This window comes from Nelumbo lutea, chromosome 8 (genome assembly GCF_056320005.1).
Source record: "Nelumbo lutea isolate HS-2025 chromosome 8, American lotus-T2T, whole genome shotgun sequence".
NCBI classification, from domain to species: Eukaryota; Viridiplantae; Streptophyta; class Magnoliopsida; order Proteales; family Nelumbonaceae; genus Nelumbo; species Nelumbo lutea.
This window is the reverse complement of record NC_142691.1, coordinates 23,020,095-23,037,673: the sequence shown is the minus strand read 5'-3', so window position 1 is coordinate 23,037,673 and position 17,579 is coordinate 23,020,095. Positions and strand designations below refer to the sequence as shown.

Below are 17,579 nucleotides of genomic sequence, written 5' to 3'. Positions count from 1 at the left end.
TACTATTCTCACAATAACTGCAGTTGTGCATTGGGAACATTTCTCTACTTGTATGTTTTCATTAATGGGAAAATGTTTCTAGTGCACAGCTGAAACATTTTCCCATTCACAAAATTGTTGTAAGAAACAATTTTGTGAGGACAAAATCCGAGCTCCTACCATTCACCATCTTAATGACTGCAAGTATAGCCATAACTTTGGCAACTTCAGAGTTTACTCTAAAACTACCTCGAATACACTATTGTCTCAAGTATGGGAGCCAAGTCATCGTAGTGACTTCTTTTGTTAGGCTCCGGCCACTCTTTCGACTTCTGGCCGAGTCGTTTGATTCTTAGTTGCATCAGTTTTTACTGGTTTCTATACTTATAATCTATGTCACTATTTAGTTGTATAACATTTTAAACATGCATGTTCTTTGCATGTGGTAAGCTTAGATGATGATGACAATAGCAATAATAATATGTGTTTAAATTTTTCACAACTTTTTTATATTTTTATGTTTATAAAAATATTTTTTATTTATCACACTTATTTTTGTTTAATATGATGAATATATGATATCAGATGTGTCCAAATGTTTTCTAATAAATTTCTGTATTTTTTATATTTTTATCTTTTTTTTTAATTTTATTATGTAGATATGACATCAATGGTTGGCACATTTGACTCAAAAGGTCGAACTATTGATGCACCACCGAATGGAAAAAAAATTCATTTTGGGGGTCACTTTTAAATTTTGTATTTTATTCAATTATTATTTACCACACTTTTATTCTTTGATGTGATTAATATAAAATTTTAGAGATGAGGCCAAATGATTTCTATAAAATTCTTGATTTTTACAAGTTATTTGTATTTTTGTCTTCTTTTTAATTTTTATTATTTAATTATGACAATTGTTAACACATTTGGCCAAAAACTGACTTGTTACCAAACTAGAAAACAATTTCATTTTTGGGTCAGTTTTAAATTTTGTATCTCATTTCCATCATCAATAAAAAGAAGTGTTATGTTTTTTAACATGATTAATAGAAAAAATTAGAGATATCTCCAAAATTTTCTATAATGTTTTTTTCTTCAATGCTTGCTTTTATTTTTATTTAAAAAACTTGTTGTTTAACTATGACATAATGGGCTGATCTATTTCACTCAGATGTTCGAATTTTATGCACCACCTAGAAGGAAGAATGGTTGTATTCCTTGGTCAATTAAAAAAAAAAAAAATGAATATTGTTAAAAGTATTGAATTCAGATCTAACTAGTAGAATTAATTGATGAAAAAAATAAATTAAATATAAGATTTATGATAAAAAATGAGAATTAATACCTTAAACATAAGACTTAATAAAAGGAAATTCATTGCGCAGTACAGTTTACACTTCGAAGCAGTAGCTTGGTCGTTCATCAAGTTGCTCGCCATGCTCTTTCAAATTCTAATTCTTATACTTGGTCACACGTGCCTTCCTAATTATCATCAAAGGTGATCAATTCTGATTGTACCTGAGTTTCCTTGTTGCCATTTGGCATAAAAAAAGCCGTTAGAATTAGAGAAGGGGTATTTTAGTAAAGAAAAATTTCACATCATTTAGATAAATATAGATATAATATTTATTCTATTTTCTTAAAAATTTTAAATAAGTAACTAAATAATGATGGTTTTTATTAGATCAATAATGAAAGCTCTCAAAGGTGCAAACCAACTTAGTGGTAAGGTCTTTGGCTGGTTCAAGTATAAACTTCGGATTGAATTCTGTTTTCATGCCGTTTCACTTGTTTGGAGTTGGTCGTAAGATATCCTTCATATTGGGTTGTAACTCGGGTTAGCCTAGTGTTTAGAAAATTGGACTGGAATGACTAGTCAAACCAATTGAACCATGACCCGGTGCCTTAACTAGTTCAGTCACATTTCAATAACCAGACTTGCTTAAAACCTGGTGAAAATTGTCTAATTGGCCATTTTAACCGAAAAGCCGATGAATCAGCCACAGTTTCATGAAACCACCTAGGCTGACACGTAAGTGAAATTTTAAAATGTTATTAATAAGATTTGAATACAATCCTCTTATTTTCACATATTAGTTAATTATCACTAATCCACCTCTTTACTTATGTTAATTAATGACTATTTATTGTACATATTACATTATTACGCAAGTATTTTAAAGAAAATGTAAATTAAAAGACCTGAACCTAGTCATTTGTTGTATATTAAAAATTGTAAAATATATAACCTATAATATATATGTATATGCCACGTCATTATGGTTCCACCTCCGGTTAGCCTGAATAGGCATTTTATTTAAAATTTGAAAAAAGCCCAACTTGAACCTGCCCAAGTTGCATCCCTATTGAGTAGGGGTGGCCTAAATTTTAAACTAAACCGATAGTACTAGTTTTTTGGAAAATCAGTAGCTGAAACTGAACTAAAGCCAATCGATTAATCAGTTGATCGGTTTGGTTCACTGTTGGTTCGATTCATCGGTTTTTTGACTTTATAAAATATATTACAAAAAAATATATAAATATATAATAAAAAATTTAAAATACATAAAAATATTATATTATAAATAATAAAATACATGTAAAATATATAGATAATATATATATATATACCCGTCAGTTTGATTGGTTAACCAAAACTAAACTGGCATATTCAGTTTTTCGAAAATACCAAACAAAATCGAACCGACCAACTTGATTAACTGAAATTCTTGCTCACGTAGTAGGCCAACCAAGTTCAAACCATGGAAAGACAAGTTCTCCATGTTATGCGAATGGGCCTTGTGTGCACCAAACCCTCTTTCTCTCTCTCTATATATATACCCAACTATTTTTATCACACAGAGGAATTCTATCTTAACCATTTGAACAATAATCAAATAAAGGATCCTCTATATTAACCAATCACTTCATTCGCTCCCCTTGCCTTCATAGGAAGCAAAATTCCCATGTGTTGCCAAAACAAAGTGATGAAAGAAGTATCACTTAGATGAGAATCGGATTCCATCTGAAAACACATCAACCATGTATATTGTATATGGACCAGAATCTTCTTTTCCACTATCTCATTTCACATTCATCCCTCCTAATATATCCCAAGCTTCATGAATAAGTCCAATCCATATCTTACTAGCTAGGAATATAATCCTCAACTTCTGCAAGATTCTCCAAACTCACCTTTTAACCCCTAGTAATTAAACAACATTAGCTAGTCCCTTGATATCCCAACTATATCTGTGCCTAGACTGTTCCTGAAGAAGGTTTCTCTTTCTCTATCTCTTTCTCTATCTCTATCTCTCTCTCTTATGGCTTTCAACAGAGTTGTCTACGTCGGTGGCAGGGCTTATTCTAAGGAGAGGCTAGTGGCCATAGGCTTGTCCCTTCTTGCTGTTCTGTCACCTTTGTACATCGATCGGAAGCCATCGGTTGAGTGTTCTGAATGTGAAAGTGAAGGCGAGTCGTCCATTCACCTTGCTGCTTGGCTGCCTGTGTTGCTTCTAGTTCTGGTCCTCATCTTTGCCATCAGCTTGTCTTGTTACTTGGACCAGAGCTTTGCGAGGTTGGATCCTTACTGGATACACAGAGTTGGTGGCTCTTCGTGTGGGATTCTGGCGCTTCTCATGGTGCTCTTATTAGTTTTGAAGTGCAAAGCTTCTGTGCTCAACTAGGAGGAATGATAGAGGCAGGTCGAACATACTTGAACCGTTGAACGACATGGCGACGGTCTGAGGGAGGATCATGGCCACTGTAAGACTTCAGTTCTTTTTTGCTTTTCCAGTCTTCACCACCGTGGTTCTGTAAAATATGCATCGTTGCATCTTAGTGGCTGTGATTCTGTGAAGAAAAGGAAACAAAACTTAATTAAAGCATTACAGTTGCTCCCTCTGTAGAAAATGTATCAGCAGCAGCGTTCAAAAGTAAATTGGGAAAGCCCAACCTCGCCCCACTTTAGCATTCAATCGGTATTGTTAGAACCAAAAAGCTTACTGGATCATGGTTTTATGGGTTTAACTAACAGATCGTTTAGCCCAAAAAATTCATTAAAAAAAAAAAAAGAAAAACGAAACCTGGAGAGCATTGGGTTACCTATTGACCAGATCAACCGTCCAGTTGTGGTTAGTACCATCAGTAGGCAGTAGTAGTAAGGGTGTTGAGTATTGTAGATGCTGTTCTTTACTTCTTTAAATCTGCAAGTTGGGCCGGGTGGGTCAAGTCAGTGGTGAACCGGGCTGAAAGCTTCTATTTTGGTCTCAACTCTCAAGGTCCAAGGTACAATTTGGGCTTAATGCAGCCAAATTTTTATGCCTGAAAATCCCCTAATGGTAATGGGATGGCCTGTGATGTGATGCGGGTAGATGGGTCGGAAAACAATGCCACCGGACCCCTCAATCTCAGGTGAAGAAACAATTCCGAATCAATTAGACGCCTAAGATCAGCGTATCTGAGTCCTAATTGAAGGGACCCACATATCGTGCTTGTGCATTATGGGTTGAAATTCCCATGTAGGACACTTGTCGCTTCCCTAACTTATCAACTGCCACGTTGCATGGCATGCCACTTGGACAAATGCATGACTCCAAGGTGGCCATCAATCACTCTCCTTCCCTCCACCCTCCCCTTCTTTCCTCTCTACCGTTCTCTTCTTTCTTTTCCCTCTGCCGTTGAGTAGAGTAGAGAAAGAGAGAGAGAGAGAGAGGATGGCAGGTGAAGAAGATCGGAGGAAGATGGCGGATACGCACAAAATGAGGCCAGAGGACGTAGAGGCTGCCGGAGTGGAGGCATCGAAGAGGGCGCCCGGGCAGCAGCCAGGAGGCGTGCTTCACCAACGTCGCGCTTTACCCTTCTCGCCTATGACCATGGCCGCCGGCGGATTCCTCATAGTGGGTACCATCGCTTACTTCACTTTGTATGCCAAAAAGAAGCCTGAGGCCACAGCAGTGGATGTGGCCAAGGTCACCATTGGCGCAGGCGACCCCGAGACCACCCGTCCCCGCAAGTAGCTTTAATTCCGTTCCATCAATTACTCACATAAATCTTATATTAAACTTTTGATCCGTTTACACTTACCATCTGTGTGGTGATTTCAGTCGATCTTTTACACTTACCATCTGTGTGTATATGGTGAGAACTGAGAAGTACTAAGTCGAATTGAGCTTTTGCTCCTTTAACAAGTGTTGTGTTGTTCAAATAAATGGTTAGCTTGAACCCAACTCATCAAGGGTTCGAGTTTTTATGCTTTCTTTTATATAAATGCGAGAGTCCAAATAGACCGATTTGTGAGAAATAAACTAGGAAGCAAAATGGTGTGACCCCAATTTATACGAAAGATAGAGACTCCGAAAGATAATGGAGGGGATGTTGGAATGGGGTGGGATGCAAGATGTGGTCTCTTCTTTACAAGAGATAGAATCGAGGCAGAGGAAGGTGCTATAAATTATTTGGGATGCAACATATAAAGATAGTCATAGAGAGGAGTGCAAATCAAATTATAGTTATAAATAAATAGGGGCAAAACTGAACCGAGTGCAAAATTTGTATTTGGTTCAGATTTGCACGAGGGAGATTGCTCGATAGATCACTAAACAGTCGAGACTCTAGACTTCCATATTAGAGACAGGTGTAATACTTTGAAAGTTGGATACTGGAATTAGAGATTGCTTTATCAGTTTATGTTCCTTCTTTCAAGGGAAAAAGTGCCAAGCCTATTCTGAGGACCATTATCTTTGCATCTGAACCGTGTAATTGTGTCCTGAGATTTGTGCTTCTTGGCTCATCAGATGATCCTCATCTGAACCATGATGAGCTGAATCAGCTGATGCTCACAGCCTTACAAAGAATGGCTCAACGGTCTACCATTATCAAACTCTCTTCTCTCCTTTATAGGGATGCATATATACAAGCTCCGTACTGCTGGAACTCTGGGGGCCAAGGCCGTGCTTTGTTCTGCTGGGACTGGGGTGAGGTGGGGGCTCAAGGTTTCCACAAGTACAGAGAATCATGATCCACAATTGGGCCCTTAGCATGTCAGCTGTCAACGTTCAGTCATCTCGACCTACCATTTTCTAGATTTTGGGCCAAGCTCAAACCCAAAAAAGATAAGATTTTAGATTTTGCAGACTCTGAGTCTCTGACCATTTTTGGTTTGGGTCCTCCCTCTCTCAGCTAGTCAGCTATGCCAACTATAATTTTGATAGTTTGATATACTTTCATCTGAATGTAGCTATGTACAAGATGTCAAGAGCACATAGTAATGGCGGACTGACAAGCTCTGCTCGTCAGAAATGGAGCAAGTGGGTATTGGGTAGAAAAGTTTTAAAATTTATAAAAGCCTTACAGCTTCAATGCTTCATTACATAGACTCAGCACCAAGTAAAACAAAGATTCCTCGAAAAAATTGATCAAAGAAAATAACTTGCAGAGTGCGTGGGGACTCACATTACACAAAACTAACCAATAATAAGTCCATAAGTTCATGGTAGATTCAAACCCAGATCGAGGAAAGTGAAACCAGCAAAGCCCCTATGATGATGAAGAACCCCGGCCGGGAAACAGCTTGACCGGAGGCGGCGGTTTTGTTGGATGATGAGTGCCCAGACGAAGCAGCGGCAGTAGGCGGTGACGGGAGAGGGTGAACGAGGACGGAGACCTTCATCCCATTAAAGCAACCATTGGGGCATATGAAGTAATAGCGTTTCGCCTTATCAAGGAGGATGAAATCCTTGCCGCTGCTCCAGTTCCCGACGGCCCCATAAAGAGTGCAGTTGTCGTAATCCGTCTCGTTCACTTCGAATGCATTGTACTGGTTCTTCTGGTACCTAAAAGCTGTGGAGGTAGAAACCCCGAGAATCAAAGAAAAGCATTAGAATGTGAGATCAGAAGGTAGGGTTTAAGGGGTTTTGAGGTAATGAAACAATAAAAGACTTACAGATGAGGTCGCCGACGTAGAAGGTTTGGTTGTTTGCCCAGAGGGTGTAGTTGATTCCGGGGTTCCAACCTCGGTTGGCTCCGACGATATGGTCGGTGGCGCCGACGAGGGTGGTGGTGGAAGCAGCAGCGCATGTGAAGAGGAGGAGGCGGAGGAAGGAGAGACCTCCTGAACTTGACATTTTCATTACTTCGCTTTCTCTTTTGGATAACAGAGTCAAAGAGCCTTCTGTCGTTTAATAAAGCCCCAAGACAAGACAGAAAAGCTGTAACCTAAAATTAATTAATTGATTAAAATTTATTTTATTATTTTTATGAAATGAAAATTAATTTAATACAATTACGTTAATACAAAATAAGGCTAGGCAACTTGCCAATGTTAATCTAACATTTTATTATTTTATCTAAGTGGGGCACACATTTTTGTCCCAATAATTTTATAAAATTTATAACTAAATTATTAATTTTAAGTGTTCAGTTTTGAAAAAAAAATTCAAGTATTTGAATAAGCTTCAGAATTTGTGTTCTAAAATTTAGATCGATAGACTTTTAAAACAACTCTTAGAGCTACCCTGTGTTTTGGATGGGAATGCATCAGCTAATTGGCTTGCCAACCTTGATTATCATAATGAGGGTTCTTGTAGGGTAGGCTAGTTTTTTATTTTATTTTATTTTGTGATGCCCGTAGAATAGCTATCCCTGGTTTGTCTAGCTCTTCTTCTTAAAAAAAAAAAAAACTTGAACACTGTTTTTTTCAATTTTATTTTCACAACTCAAAGCTCAAAAAGCAAAAGTTTATCTAAATAAAACCTTAATTATTGTAAGATTAATTTTTTTTTAATGAATAAAGTGAAATGCCATTTTTTTAATGTCTTAACTTTGATTAAAAAAATTGTTCAGTCATATAATTGATTAATTCATCCAATTCAACTGAAATTTGGCCTAAAAAAATAGTGATATCCACTATATATAGGGGTATCAGTCTACTAATTAGCTTTTGGAGGACCTTGGATTTTGTGTAGCCCATTAGCCTAAAGAAAAGAAAAAGAAAAAAAAAATAATAAAGTGGTCCAGTTATAAGCAATTATAAAATTAAGGTTTCAGTTAAGCAAAGTGATTTGGGATTATAAAACAGGGTATTGTGGAGGCAAACATTCTCAATACATACTTTTCTCCAATATAAAATTGGCCAACGGTAGGAGCTTAAATAATCTACCCTTTTACTTGAGTCATGAAGTGAGGGGAATTCAAATCAAAGCTCGACTTATAAATAAAGGGTTTATGGTTCAACTTCAAATTTGACCTTTGCTTGCTTGATGCGGAGGTTACATCGAGATTCCACAATCAGTGGTGCTTTAATCAACGTTTGTGGAATTGGGTTATAAAATATTAAATGTGGCAAGGTGGTGGATACGAGCCAAGCACAGTTGAATATTAGGTTATTGTTAAAAAAGTATGAAGCTTGAATTCAACTTGATCCTAAAAAGTTCATAAGTTGGAATTTAACTTTACTCAGCTCGTAGCTTGGATTGAGCTTTTCATAAGCCAAGACCCAATATTAGATAATTGGTAAAAAAGTATAAAGTTCATTAGTATAAGCCATAATGCTTGAAATCAGCTTGACCCGAAAGTTTATAAGCCATCAGCCATAAGGCTTAAATTCAACTCGACTTTTAGCTTGGTTTAGCCGGTTCAATGATTAGTAACATGGGAGTCACATCTCCTCCCCACAGGACATCCTCGCTATGTATTGAAAACATGTTCTGATGATAGTAGTAATTCGATGATGAAATCATCGAGAAATGTTCCCAATATACGAAGGGGATGTGCTGTGGAGGGCTTCTTGTGAGGCGGAGATGTGATCTCATAATATAGGCCTTTGAGTTGACTAATTATTTCACATTTATTTCACTTGCTGTCCCATGTCATTCCTAAGCCCCACCTTGTGTATTGGGGTTGTGGGTTTTCATCAAATAAATGGGGCCATCTTGGAGATATTGGGTTTGTTTCAGTTGCTAGTCCATAACGACTTTGCAATCTGCCCTTAATAATAGAGAAACACTGACGGTCTGTTTGATTGCTGAGAAAATTGGACTGAGAAAGGATGGGATGAAAAATGTTGGGATGAGAAGAGGAAAATTTATTTTCTCAGTTAGTTATAATGTGTTTGTTTGCTAAGAATTTTTTTTTTAGAAAATCCATGGTGGTTCTAAACAAATTACATAAACAAACTACCAATATCTAATTACATAATTAATCCAAAATTTACTTAGAAAATACGATTTTAACTGAAAGCAAGAGCATATATCAGCAAATATAAAGACAGAAGCACAGAAATGGAATAAGACTTGTGATGAATAGATTTTATTCAACTGGAATGAAAATTGTACTGAACTGCAGTACTAGATTATGAATATAATTTCAAAATCCTTTCTTTCAGATTCATCAATTGTGAAAATTTATATCCAAAACAGTAATTAGAAGAGACAGAACAAAAGAAATCAGAACAATTATATATTGACTTCCTAATACAGAGTTCTGCTTACATCCTATCTACCATGGACAACCATTAATTGCTACCCAGCTGCAGATAATTTGCACTGCGAACATTAGTACTCACTCTCACAACAATTAAATAACTTCACAGCCTGATGGTAACAACACAGAATTATTTGTCATGCATAGGAAACGAACGATAACACAGCAAGGAAAAGGCGATGGGATTAAAACCTTTAACATTTGCCCAGAGATAAACCTCATCACTATCTGGGCTAAGATCAACTTTCTCTACAAGCTTGTAGATGACACGTTGGGTATTAAAGAACCACCCCATGGTAGAAAAAGCAGAGACCCTTCAAAGCCCAGACACTGAAGCACTCAAAACAGAGGAGAGAATGAAGCAGAGAAATCAGAGGGAGATGAACAAGCTTAAAAGGGAAGGGAAAGAGAAATCCCAACTGAAAGATTTAAGAAGTAGGGGGAGAGCGCCAGAAATTGAAGAAATTAAATGAAAGCCCAACTGAAAATGCTGGCTTGTAATTAAGGAACGAAAAGTGAACAAGCAGAGAAGAGGGAACAGGGAAGTGGTCGACTGGTCGCTTTCCAGTGCAATCGAGAAAAGAAGAAGGATAGCGAAGAGATGCATCTTTCTTCCTTGTGGCTCGTGGGCTTCTCATCAATTTCTGGACTTGAGACTAAGAAAGAGGGCTGAAGGGTTGTTGGCCACTTACGCCATCGCATGGCAGGCTCTGTCGAGACCCTCTTCTCTTTTCTTTTGATTTTGGTAAGGTCGGTCGCCTGCGTCCGCGTCCGGCGGCGATTGAGAGGAGTAAGGTCGGTCTCCCTCTTCTGTTATGCTTTGCAATGGGTGGGGACGTGGGCGTGGTGCATTAGGGTCTCGGCGGAGGGCATGGAGTGGGGGTTCAATACAGAGGTGGCGCTTCTGGTGGCGACACTCAGCAGCAGTTTCCTTCGTTAAGGAGTGGGCGAATGAGCGAACAGATTGGAGGTTATGGTTGGGGTGCTGGAGGAGGATGTGGTGATGATCGGCAGTGGTGGTGGCAGTGGTGGAGGTGCTGATAACAGGAAGAAGATGGTTAGTGGTGGAGAGAGAGAGAGAGAGAGAGAGGAGATGATCGACTTCTTGCTCTGACAAAGCCCGAGTAATTTTCTTAGCATTTTCTTTTCTCACTGGCGTCACACTGTTTTGGTGTAACCCCACTCATTTAATTTTGGGATCCCCCATCCCTCTTGTTTCTCATCCCAAAACACTATTTACCAGTAAACAAACACAAGAAAGGGAGAACAATTCAAGAATATTCCTTTTTCTCATCCTTTTTCAGCAATCAAACAGAACTTGAGGGGAAACAAATGGGATCATCTTTGGGGCATTGGGATTCTCTCGTAAATTATAAATTACTATAACTATTACCCGTCTTTGTGGGGCCTCTTTTTATTTCCTTTGCTATAATAATGACCCAAAACTTGCCAGGTGGCCTAGTATGGAAAACAAATTAATAGAGCTTGATTTGATGGCACACTGAGCTATCCTGTCCATCATATTTCCACAAAAGAGAACAGTGATTAAGAAAGAGAGAACATCATCCGAAATACAGAAAATAGCTTTCCGTCCATGCAGGATGAACTTGCTTTGGTATGATTACGACTGATTTAGTTTAAGGATGCTTACAAGCTTCTGACATTTTCAGTTGAACAGCGGATGAAAGCATTTTAGAATTGGAAGCATCTGTAACTTCTCCAATCCTGAATAGTGTTTGGATTGTGCAAGCGAAATGGATTTGAATTTAGTGTTTTTTTTCGCCTCATTTACCAAGTTCTGGGACACCCAAACAAATCCTCTAAATGATGGAATCAAGTGAAAATTGGAATTGACAAATCAAGTTCCTATTAGAAGGGGAGAGAGCAACAAAATTTTTTCTAAGGACAGAAATAACAGTTGAAATATTTCAAATCAAAAAATTTTATACCCATTTTACCAGGAAAATTATGCAACCTAAAGTTTATATGTTTCCTCCCTACAAGGAAAAAACAGAAACTCAAGCTCTCTGATTGTACTCTATTTCATGGCTGTTTACTGTTTGATTTATACCAGATGAAAACGCCAAAATAACCAATATCACACACTCACTTCCCATATCTATAGAAGAAAAACTTTTCATTCATCTCTTGGCAACATTGAAAGCCTTACCATAAGGCTTTCATCAATTCAAAAACCTTTAGAAAGAAACTGCCTCAATTCTTGGACTTTTTGTTGATTATATAAGATTGCATAATGACCAAAACACAATATTTATTAGAGCAAAAGAAGGTTGGAAATAAGAAATTACAAGGAAAATTCAAACCCTTTGGGCCTGACATTATGTGAAGGCAAAATCATCATCAACCACACATCTTCTCACCGTTCCATTATCCAAAATCCCTTCAACTATCTACATTTGTTAAAAAGAATCACCACACAACATGATTCAGGAACCAGTTTGTGTCAGCCTGTTACAAAATGACCACCAATTCAATTGCATTCAGTGTTACCCTACTTACCATCTGCAAATCTCATAACCCTAAAACTTGAAGAAGCCATTTTTGGGCTGTTGGTTTCCACAGCAGGCTTTCTTGACTTCTTGTCTGATTCTTGGAAAGATCTATAATTTAGATTGTAAGGACTCTTTTCAAACAGACAAGCTACATGTGAAAGACATCTCTACGCCTCAATAAGTACAAAAGGTTGGTCACTCTAAACTAGCAGCAGTCTAAGCTTAGTACTGCAAATTACTATTCGGTTTGTTTGAATTCGAATTTGATTCCGATTCAGATGGTCCATATTTGATTTAATTTTAAGTGATTTTAGTTCAAGATAAATAATATCAAATTCATTTTTGGTTTATTTTATAAATGCATATAATATTTTGGTCATTTTTAGTTTATTTTATCAGTGAATTTTAATATCAGAATCTGATCCAAGTATCATTTAAATATTGATGAATCATATTTGGATTTAAGTATATTCTATCCAATTCGATCCAATCCATTTGCAACCCAACTTAAACTGCTTCACAAATAAGACTGACAGTTAATGTTGTTGAAACAACAATAAAAAAATCGCATCCAAGGAATATATCTACTTTGTTAGGGCTTTAGGTTGAGAATTGCCCTTAGGCAACTGGCTAATTTGTCCCAGTTTACAGGAACATGGTGAAGCCATGTTGTTCACATTGGCTATAGGAACTTAAAAGAAGAAGAAGAAAATGAATTTAGGATCTATTTGGTTTGTAAGAATAGGGGTCTAGAATCAAAAATTGAATGGACAAATCCGGTTCTGACTTTTGGTTGGGCAGAATTGGAATCTCATTCTCATTTTAGGTGGAATGGCATTCTCTCATTTGAGTGAGTAAATGACTATTCCCTCCCCTTAGAAATGAAATCCCATTCCAGCCTATTTCAATTTCGGTTCTGATTCTTGTTTGAACCAAACAAACTATGGGAATAAATCATTCCAATTCCGAGGGATTTTCATTCTGATTCCGATTCTAATTCTGATTGTGAATCAAATGAAGGGGGGGGGGGGGGGAAGGACCTGACCCCTTGTAGAATACATTGGAGTAAAAACTTCATATGTGTGCTCTCTCTATCTCTCTCTGTCTATCTATCTATCTATCTATCTATCTATTATATATATATATATATATACATATAATTATTCTTATTTGTCACACTATGGTGAATATGTGATATTAGAAATGTGTCGATTTTTTTCTATAATTTTTTTTTTGTATTTTATATTTTTCTGTCAAATTTATTTTTTATTATTATTTATCTATGACATCAAAGGTTGACATATTTTGACCCAAAATGTTAAATTGTTGACTCTCTACCAAGTAAAAAAAAAAAACAACTCTATTTTTTTTGTTGGTTTTAAATTTGTATTTTATTTCTGTCACTAATAAAAGCAATAAATTTGATTTCAGCTGCATGCCTTGTAGGAGGTGAAGTTGCTTGCTCCATATATTGAATAATGAATACTTGAATTTCTGTTTCCTGTTTTCCATCTTTCTCGGTCTAAGTCAATGTAACCACCAAGCTATTTGTAAACATAAAACATCTGTTATGGCCCATTTTAATTGTGTCTTTTGCCAAAAACCAAGGAGGATGCAAAATATATGCAACACAGAGATGAACGGCCGCACAAAATTTAATGTTATTTCAACTTCAAGGGCTTATGCATGCCAATGACCACGGATGAACCACTTCAAAATTGTGTAATTATATTCTTAAGGAAATTTTCTACTTTAGTACCTTGGGAGTAATGTCAAGTTAGTATCTGAACTTTTAAAAAGTGTCAAGTTGGTCCCTGCTATTAATTGATCGTCAGTTATTTGTTAAAAATATCAAAACTACCTTTCAAAGAAAGATACTATTCATTATTTTCTACTTGAGACTGAATCATTATCTTCAAAGAAAAAGAGAGAAAAAACATGAAATATGATAGAGGGAAACAATAACTAAAAGCAAATAAATAACTAGACAAAAATACGTTTCAGATCTAAAGGTAGAAGAGAATAACTTCATTAGTCTATAATCTCAAACAGCTCAACCGGTTCAGTCTCAAGCTAGAAGACAATGAACAGTATCTTCTTTTCAAATGTACTTTTGACATTTTCAATAAATAACAAACGATCGGTTGAAGGTAATGACCAACTTAACACTTTTTAAAAATTTAGATAATACAATGGAACATTTAAAAGTTCAAATACTAACTTGACACCACCCTCAAAGTTGAGAATACTAAAGTAAAATTTTCTCTATTCTTAATTCATTATATCACAATTCTATCACGGCTGACTTATCAATGAATTAGGTATATATAGTGGTTGATTTTGATGGCGTATATAGTTGCTGAACGTAACATGATTGACAAAACAAAGCATGGAAAATTTAGTCGAGATCAACGATAGCTCGCTATATGTGGTTGATGACTTGATGGTCATGTATGGCGACAGTGAGCCAAGGTGGCATATGGACAACAGTTTCGGGACCCTGATGTCTCCTGCTCGACAACCATCGCTTTTAGCAACCTAGCAACGTATTATTTCACGGCATCTGGGGACTCTATGAGATCGAGGGCCTTTGTCTGGTCCATCCTGAGCAACATCCCGGTGTTTCATGAATGGAAACAGTTATTGGCCAAGCATCAGATATGTTGGGCATGAAGAAGCTAAAGCTGAAGCAAATGTTGTTATTGGCTCAGAGCGCAGTGGTAAAATCATCATTGAAAGGAACATATATATATGACCCCACCCCAACCCATTCCATGGACATCACATCTATGCCCCACATGCACATCTCGATGTGTATTCGTAATATCTCCCCAATGTTTTTAAAACCGGACTGAGCCGGACGGTCCGTTTCAATCAGAATTATTATTTTTGCCTAAAAACTGCTGATTTGGTCCACGATCTGTTGATTCTAGCAGTCAAATCATTGACCCAGATAACAGTTTTAACTGTTTTTTATTTTTTTATTTTTTATTAAAATGGGCCATCCGTTTGATTTGAACAATCAAACCATTTAACTCGGGAATCAGACTCAGAACGGTTTTCTGCCTCATTCGGTTTTAAAAAACTTGTATCTCCTGACATTGTCAATGGGGGATGTTTCCAATACACGATTAGATTGCGGTGTGTGTAAATCTTGTGTCCCACTCCCACTCAGTCATGTGTTGGGTCTAACCAAAGGGCAAGCCACACACTGAATGTTTCTTATACTTGCTAACATGGTTTAAAGTATCGATATGACACGCCCCGTATCATATCATATCTTTTGAAAAAGATACACTCTGAAACACCTGTTTTCAAGTGTTTTGGAATCTCAACTTTTTTTAGTAAAAAAAATACTATTTTTAGCTTCCTAAAAAACCAAAATTAAAAAAAAAAACTAAAAGAAAAAAGAGTTTCGTGTGTTTCTAAGTACCGATATGCGTATTATATCGGTACTTTGAACCTTGCTTGCTAATTCAAGTCCCATCTAGGGCTGTCAGGTTGGGCTTGGATCGGGACAAGGTGAATCCGGTCCCGAACTGATTATTAATCAGGACTAAATCATAGATTCAGAACTGTTTCAGTCATCGTTTTCAAAATCGGACCAGACCATACAGTTGGACTGGAAAAACCGGGAACCATTGACTCGGGCAGTTGAACCGTTCAGTTGGACCAGAAAAACTGGGAACCAGTTCCATTTTTTTCCGAAACTGGAATTTCGCCAAAAAACATTGATTTGGTCAGCAAACCGCTGACTCAGGCGGTTGAACCGTTCAACAGTTTTGACTGTTTTATTTTATTTATTTTTTTATTTTTTGTCAGAATGGACCATCCGTTCGATTTGAATGGTCCGACCATTTGACCCGAGAACCAGACCCACAACTGATTCGTTGTCCAATCCTATTTTAAAAACCTTGGTACTTCCGGTTAACAGTCAGGCCTATCGGGTCTAGATCTGATAGACCTGGATATACTGAAAATCATATTTATTTATTAAAAACGATGCTTATTATTAAAATGATAGTAAAATATATTAAATTTTATTTTAGTGTCGTATCCTTGTTATATATGCTCACTACTTGTCATATAATTCCTCTTAAAAGACAAAAGGCCTAGTTGAAGTTTAGTATTACATAAAATTTAAACAAAAATATGTAAAAAAAGGAATTTCTTAAATTGAAATTTAAATTGGTAATTGTGAAATATCAGAAAAATAAGTAGAAAATTGCATTAATTTTAAATGAGAGAATTACATGACAATTTATAGAATAAGAGGGATAAACCCACACTTGCTCATACTCTTCTATCTTAAACTGACTTAAAACACTAATCTTATCTTATTTCAACTTAACTACTCTCAAATTTATCATTATCCCATTGTATTTCCTAATGCGCCCCTTCAAATACATGGGAATCAAAGATCTGGTCAAAGATAGATGATGATGACACCCTTACCATAACATCCAATCCTCCAAGCTTGATATAGTGCTGACATGGCAAATAGGCTGGCCAGCATAGGCAAAATCATAGATGGCCAAAAACAAGCAAATAATAGACCTTAACGGGTCAACAAGAATGCCACTAAGGGCTAACTTCTATAGCTGATCGAAAAGGGCCACTTGGGCTAATATGAAAATGGCCTAACAAGGGCCAATAATAACCGCAATGGGTTAACAAAATACTTTATAGGTAGGGCCACTAGGGCCATAAAAAGAATGGGCTGCTTTTTTGGTGAAATGAATTTGCATGGGCCGAAGTGTAAAAGAGAAAAAATGTTTTGTCGGGATCCATCCTGAACAGGATGACGATGATTCCCCTTATGAGAACGGAAACGGGGATAGAAAAATTTTCATCTCCATTGACAGAAATGGGTCAGAGCCTAGACCCAATCCCAGAAATTTTCAATCTGGAAATGATCACTAACCCTAATAGAAGGAAGGTGTTGTAATTTACCTAAAATTATACTTATACAAGTAATAGTTCCACTTATACTAGTATAAGGTATCATTTTCAAGGCCTAACATATCTTCCTTGATTTGGTACCCTCGATTGACAAATAATATTTCTAAGTAGGAGGAAGGATGGAGGACAAATGATAGTTAATTAGAAGGTGAGAATTAACCCTTCTCGAATATAAGGTTTAGGATAGAAATATAAAAAAAGGAGAAAATGTTATTAGAGAGGAAGTGCAGACGATGGAGGTAAAAGCCAAAGGTAAGTCTCAAAATTTTGTATTACTTCTCTCTTATTTGCATTGGGCATTCTCATCATATAATCTGTTTTGCATGCCGAAAACAATTGTTCTAGAGAAACTATTTCTTGGTTTCATGAACAATTCCATAAGGCTATCTCCTTTGGGATCTCAATTCCCATGGTAAAGTTTTGTGACAAGTCAGTAAAGAGTACAAATATAAATATATAGTGTAAATACATATAAAACAATACAAAATACAATGATTTACGCTCTACAAATTTGTATTTGTACTCTTTCCATACTGATCCTAACAGATAAATAATAATACAGCAGTAGCAGTCTGGTCCCAGCTTTCGAAATTGACTTTAACTAGAGAAAGAGACCATGTTTGCATCAGTAACCAATGCTGA

The 17,579-nt window shown here is 36.6% G+C and overlaps 2 protein-coding genes across 2 annotated transcripts; one reads left to right on the top strand and one right to left on the bottom strand.

The window, feature by feature from the left end:
* The first annotated feature begins 4,599 nt into the window (after positions 1-4,599).
* LOC148843335 (uncharacterized) lies at positions 4,600-5,171 on the top strand. The gene has a single exon (XM_088959913.1). It carries the CDS (start codon positions 4,698-4,700, stop codon positions 4,998-5,000), a length of 303 nt encoding a protein of 100 aa, XP_088816039.1. The 5' UTR covers positions 4,600-4,697; the 3' UTR covers positions 5,001-5,171.
* A 1,126-nt stretch (positions 5,172-6,297) lies between these two features.
* On the bottom strand, positions 6,298-7,156 carry LOC148843334 (early nodulin-like protein 17). Its single transcript, XM_088959912.1, has 2 exons — positions 6,926-7,156; positions 6,298-6,822 (listed from the first exon to the last, which is right to left on the bottom strand). The coding sequence occupies exons 1-2, from the start codon at positions 7,110-7,112 to the stop codon at positions 6,482-6,484; spliced, it is 528 nt and encodes a 175-aa protein (XP_088816038.1). The 5' UTR covers positions 7,113-7,156; the 3' UTR covers positions 6,298-6,481.
* Between the last annotated feature and the right edge of the window lie 10,423 nt (positions 7,157-17,579).

Excerpts from the sequence above, each read along its gene's own strand:
- LOC148843335 (XM_088959913.1), top strand. The coding sequence starts at position 4,698 with ATGGCAGGTGAAGAAGATCGGAGGAAGATGGCGGATACGCACAAAATG.
- LOC148843334 (XM_088959912.1), bottom strand. The coding sequence starts at position 7,112 with ATGAAAATGTCAAGTTCAGGAGGTCTCTCCTTCCTCCGCCTCCTCCTC. Across the intron at positions 6,823-6,925 it reads CTACGTCGGCGACCTCATCT|CTTTTAGGTACCAGAAGAAC; the intron begins GTAAGTCTTTTA and ends CTACCTCCACAG.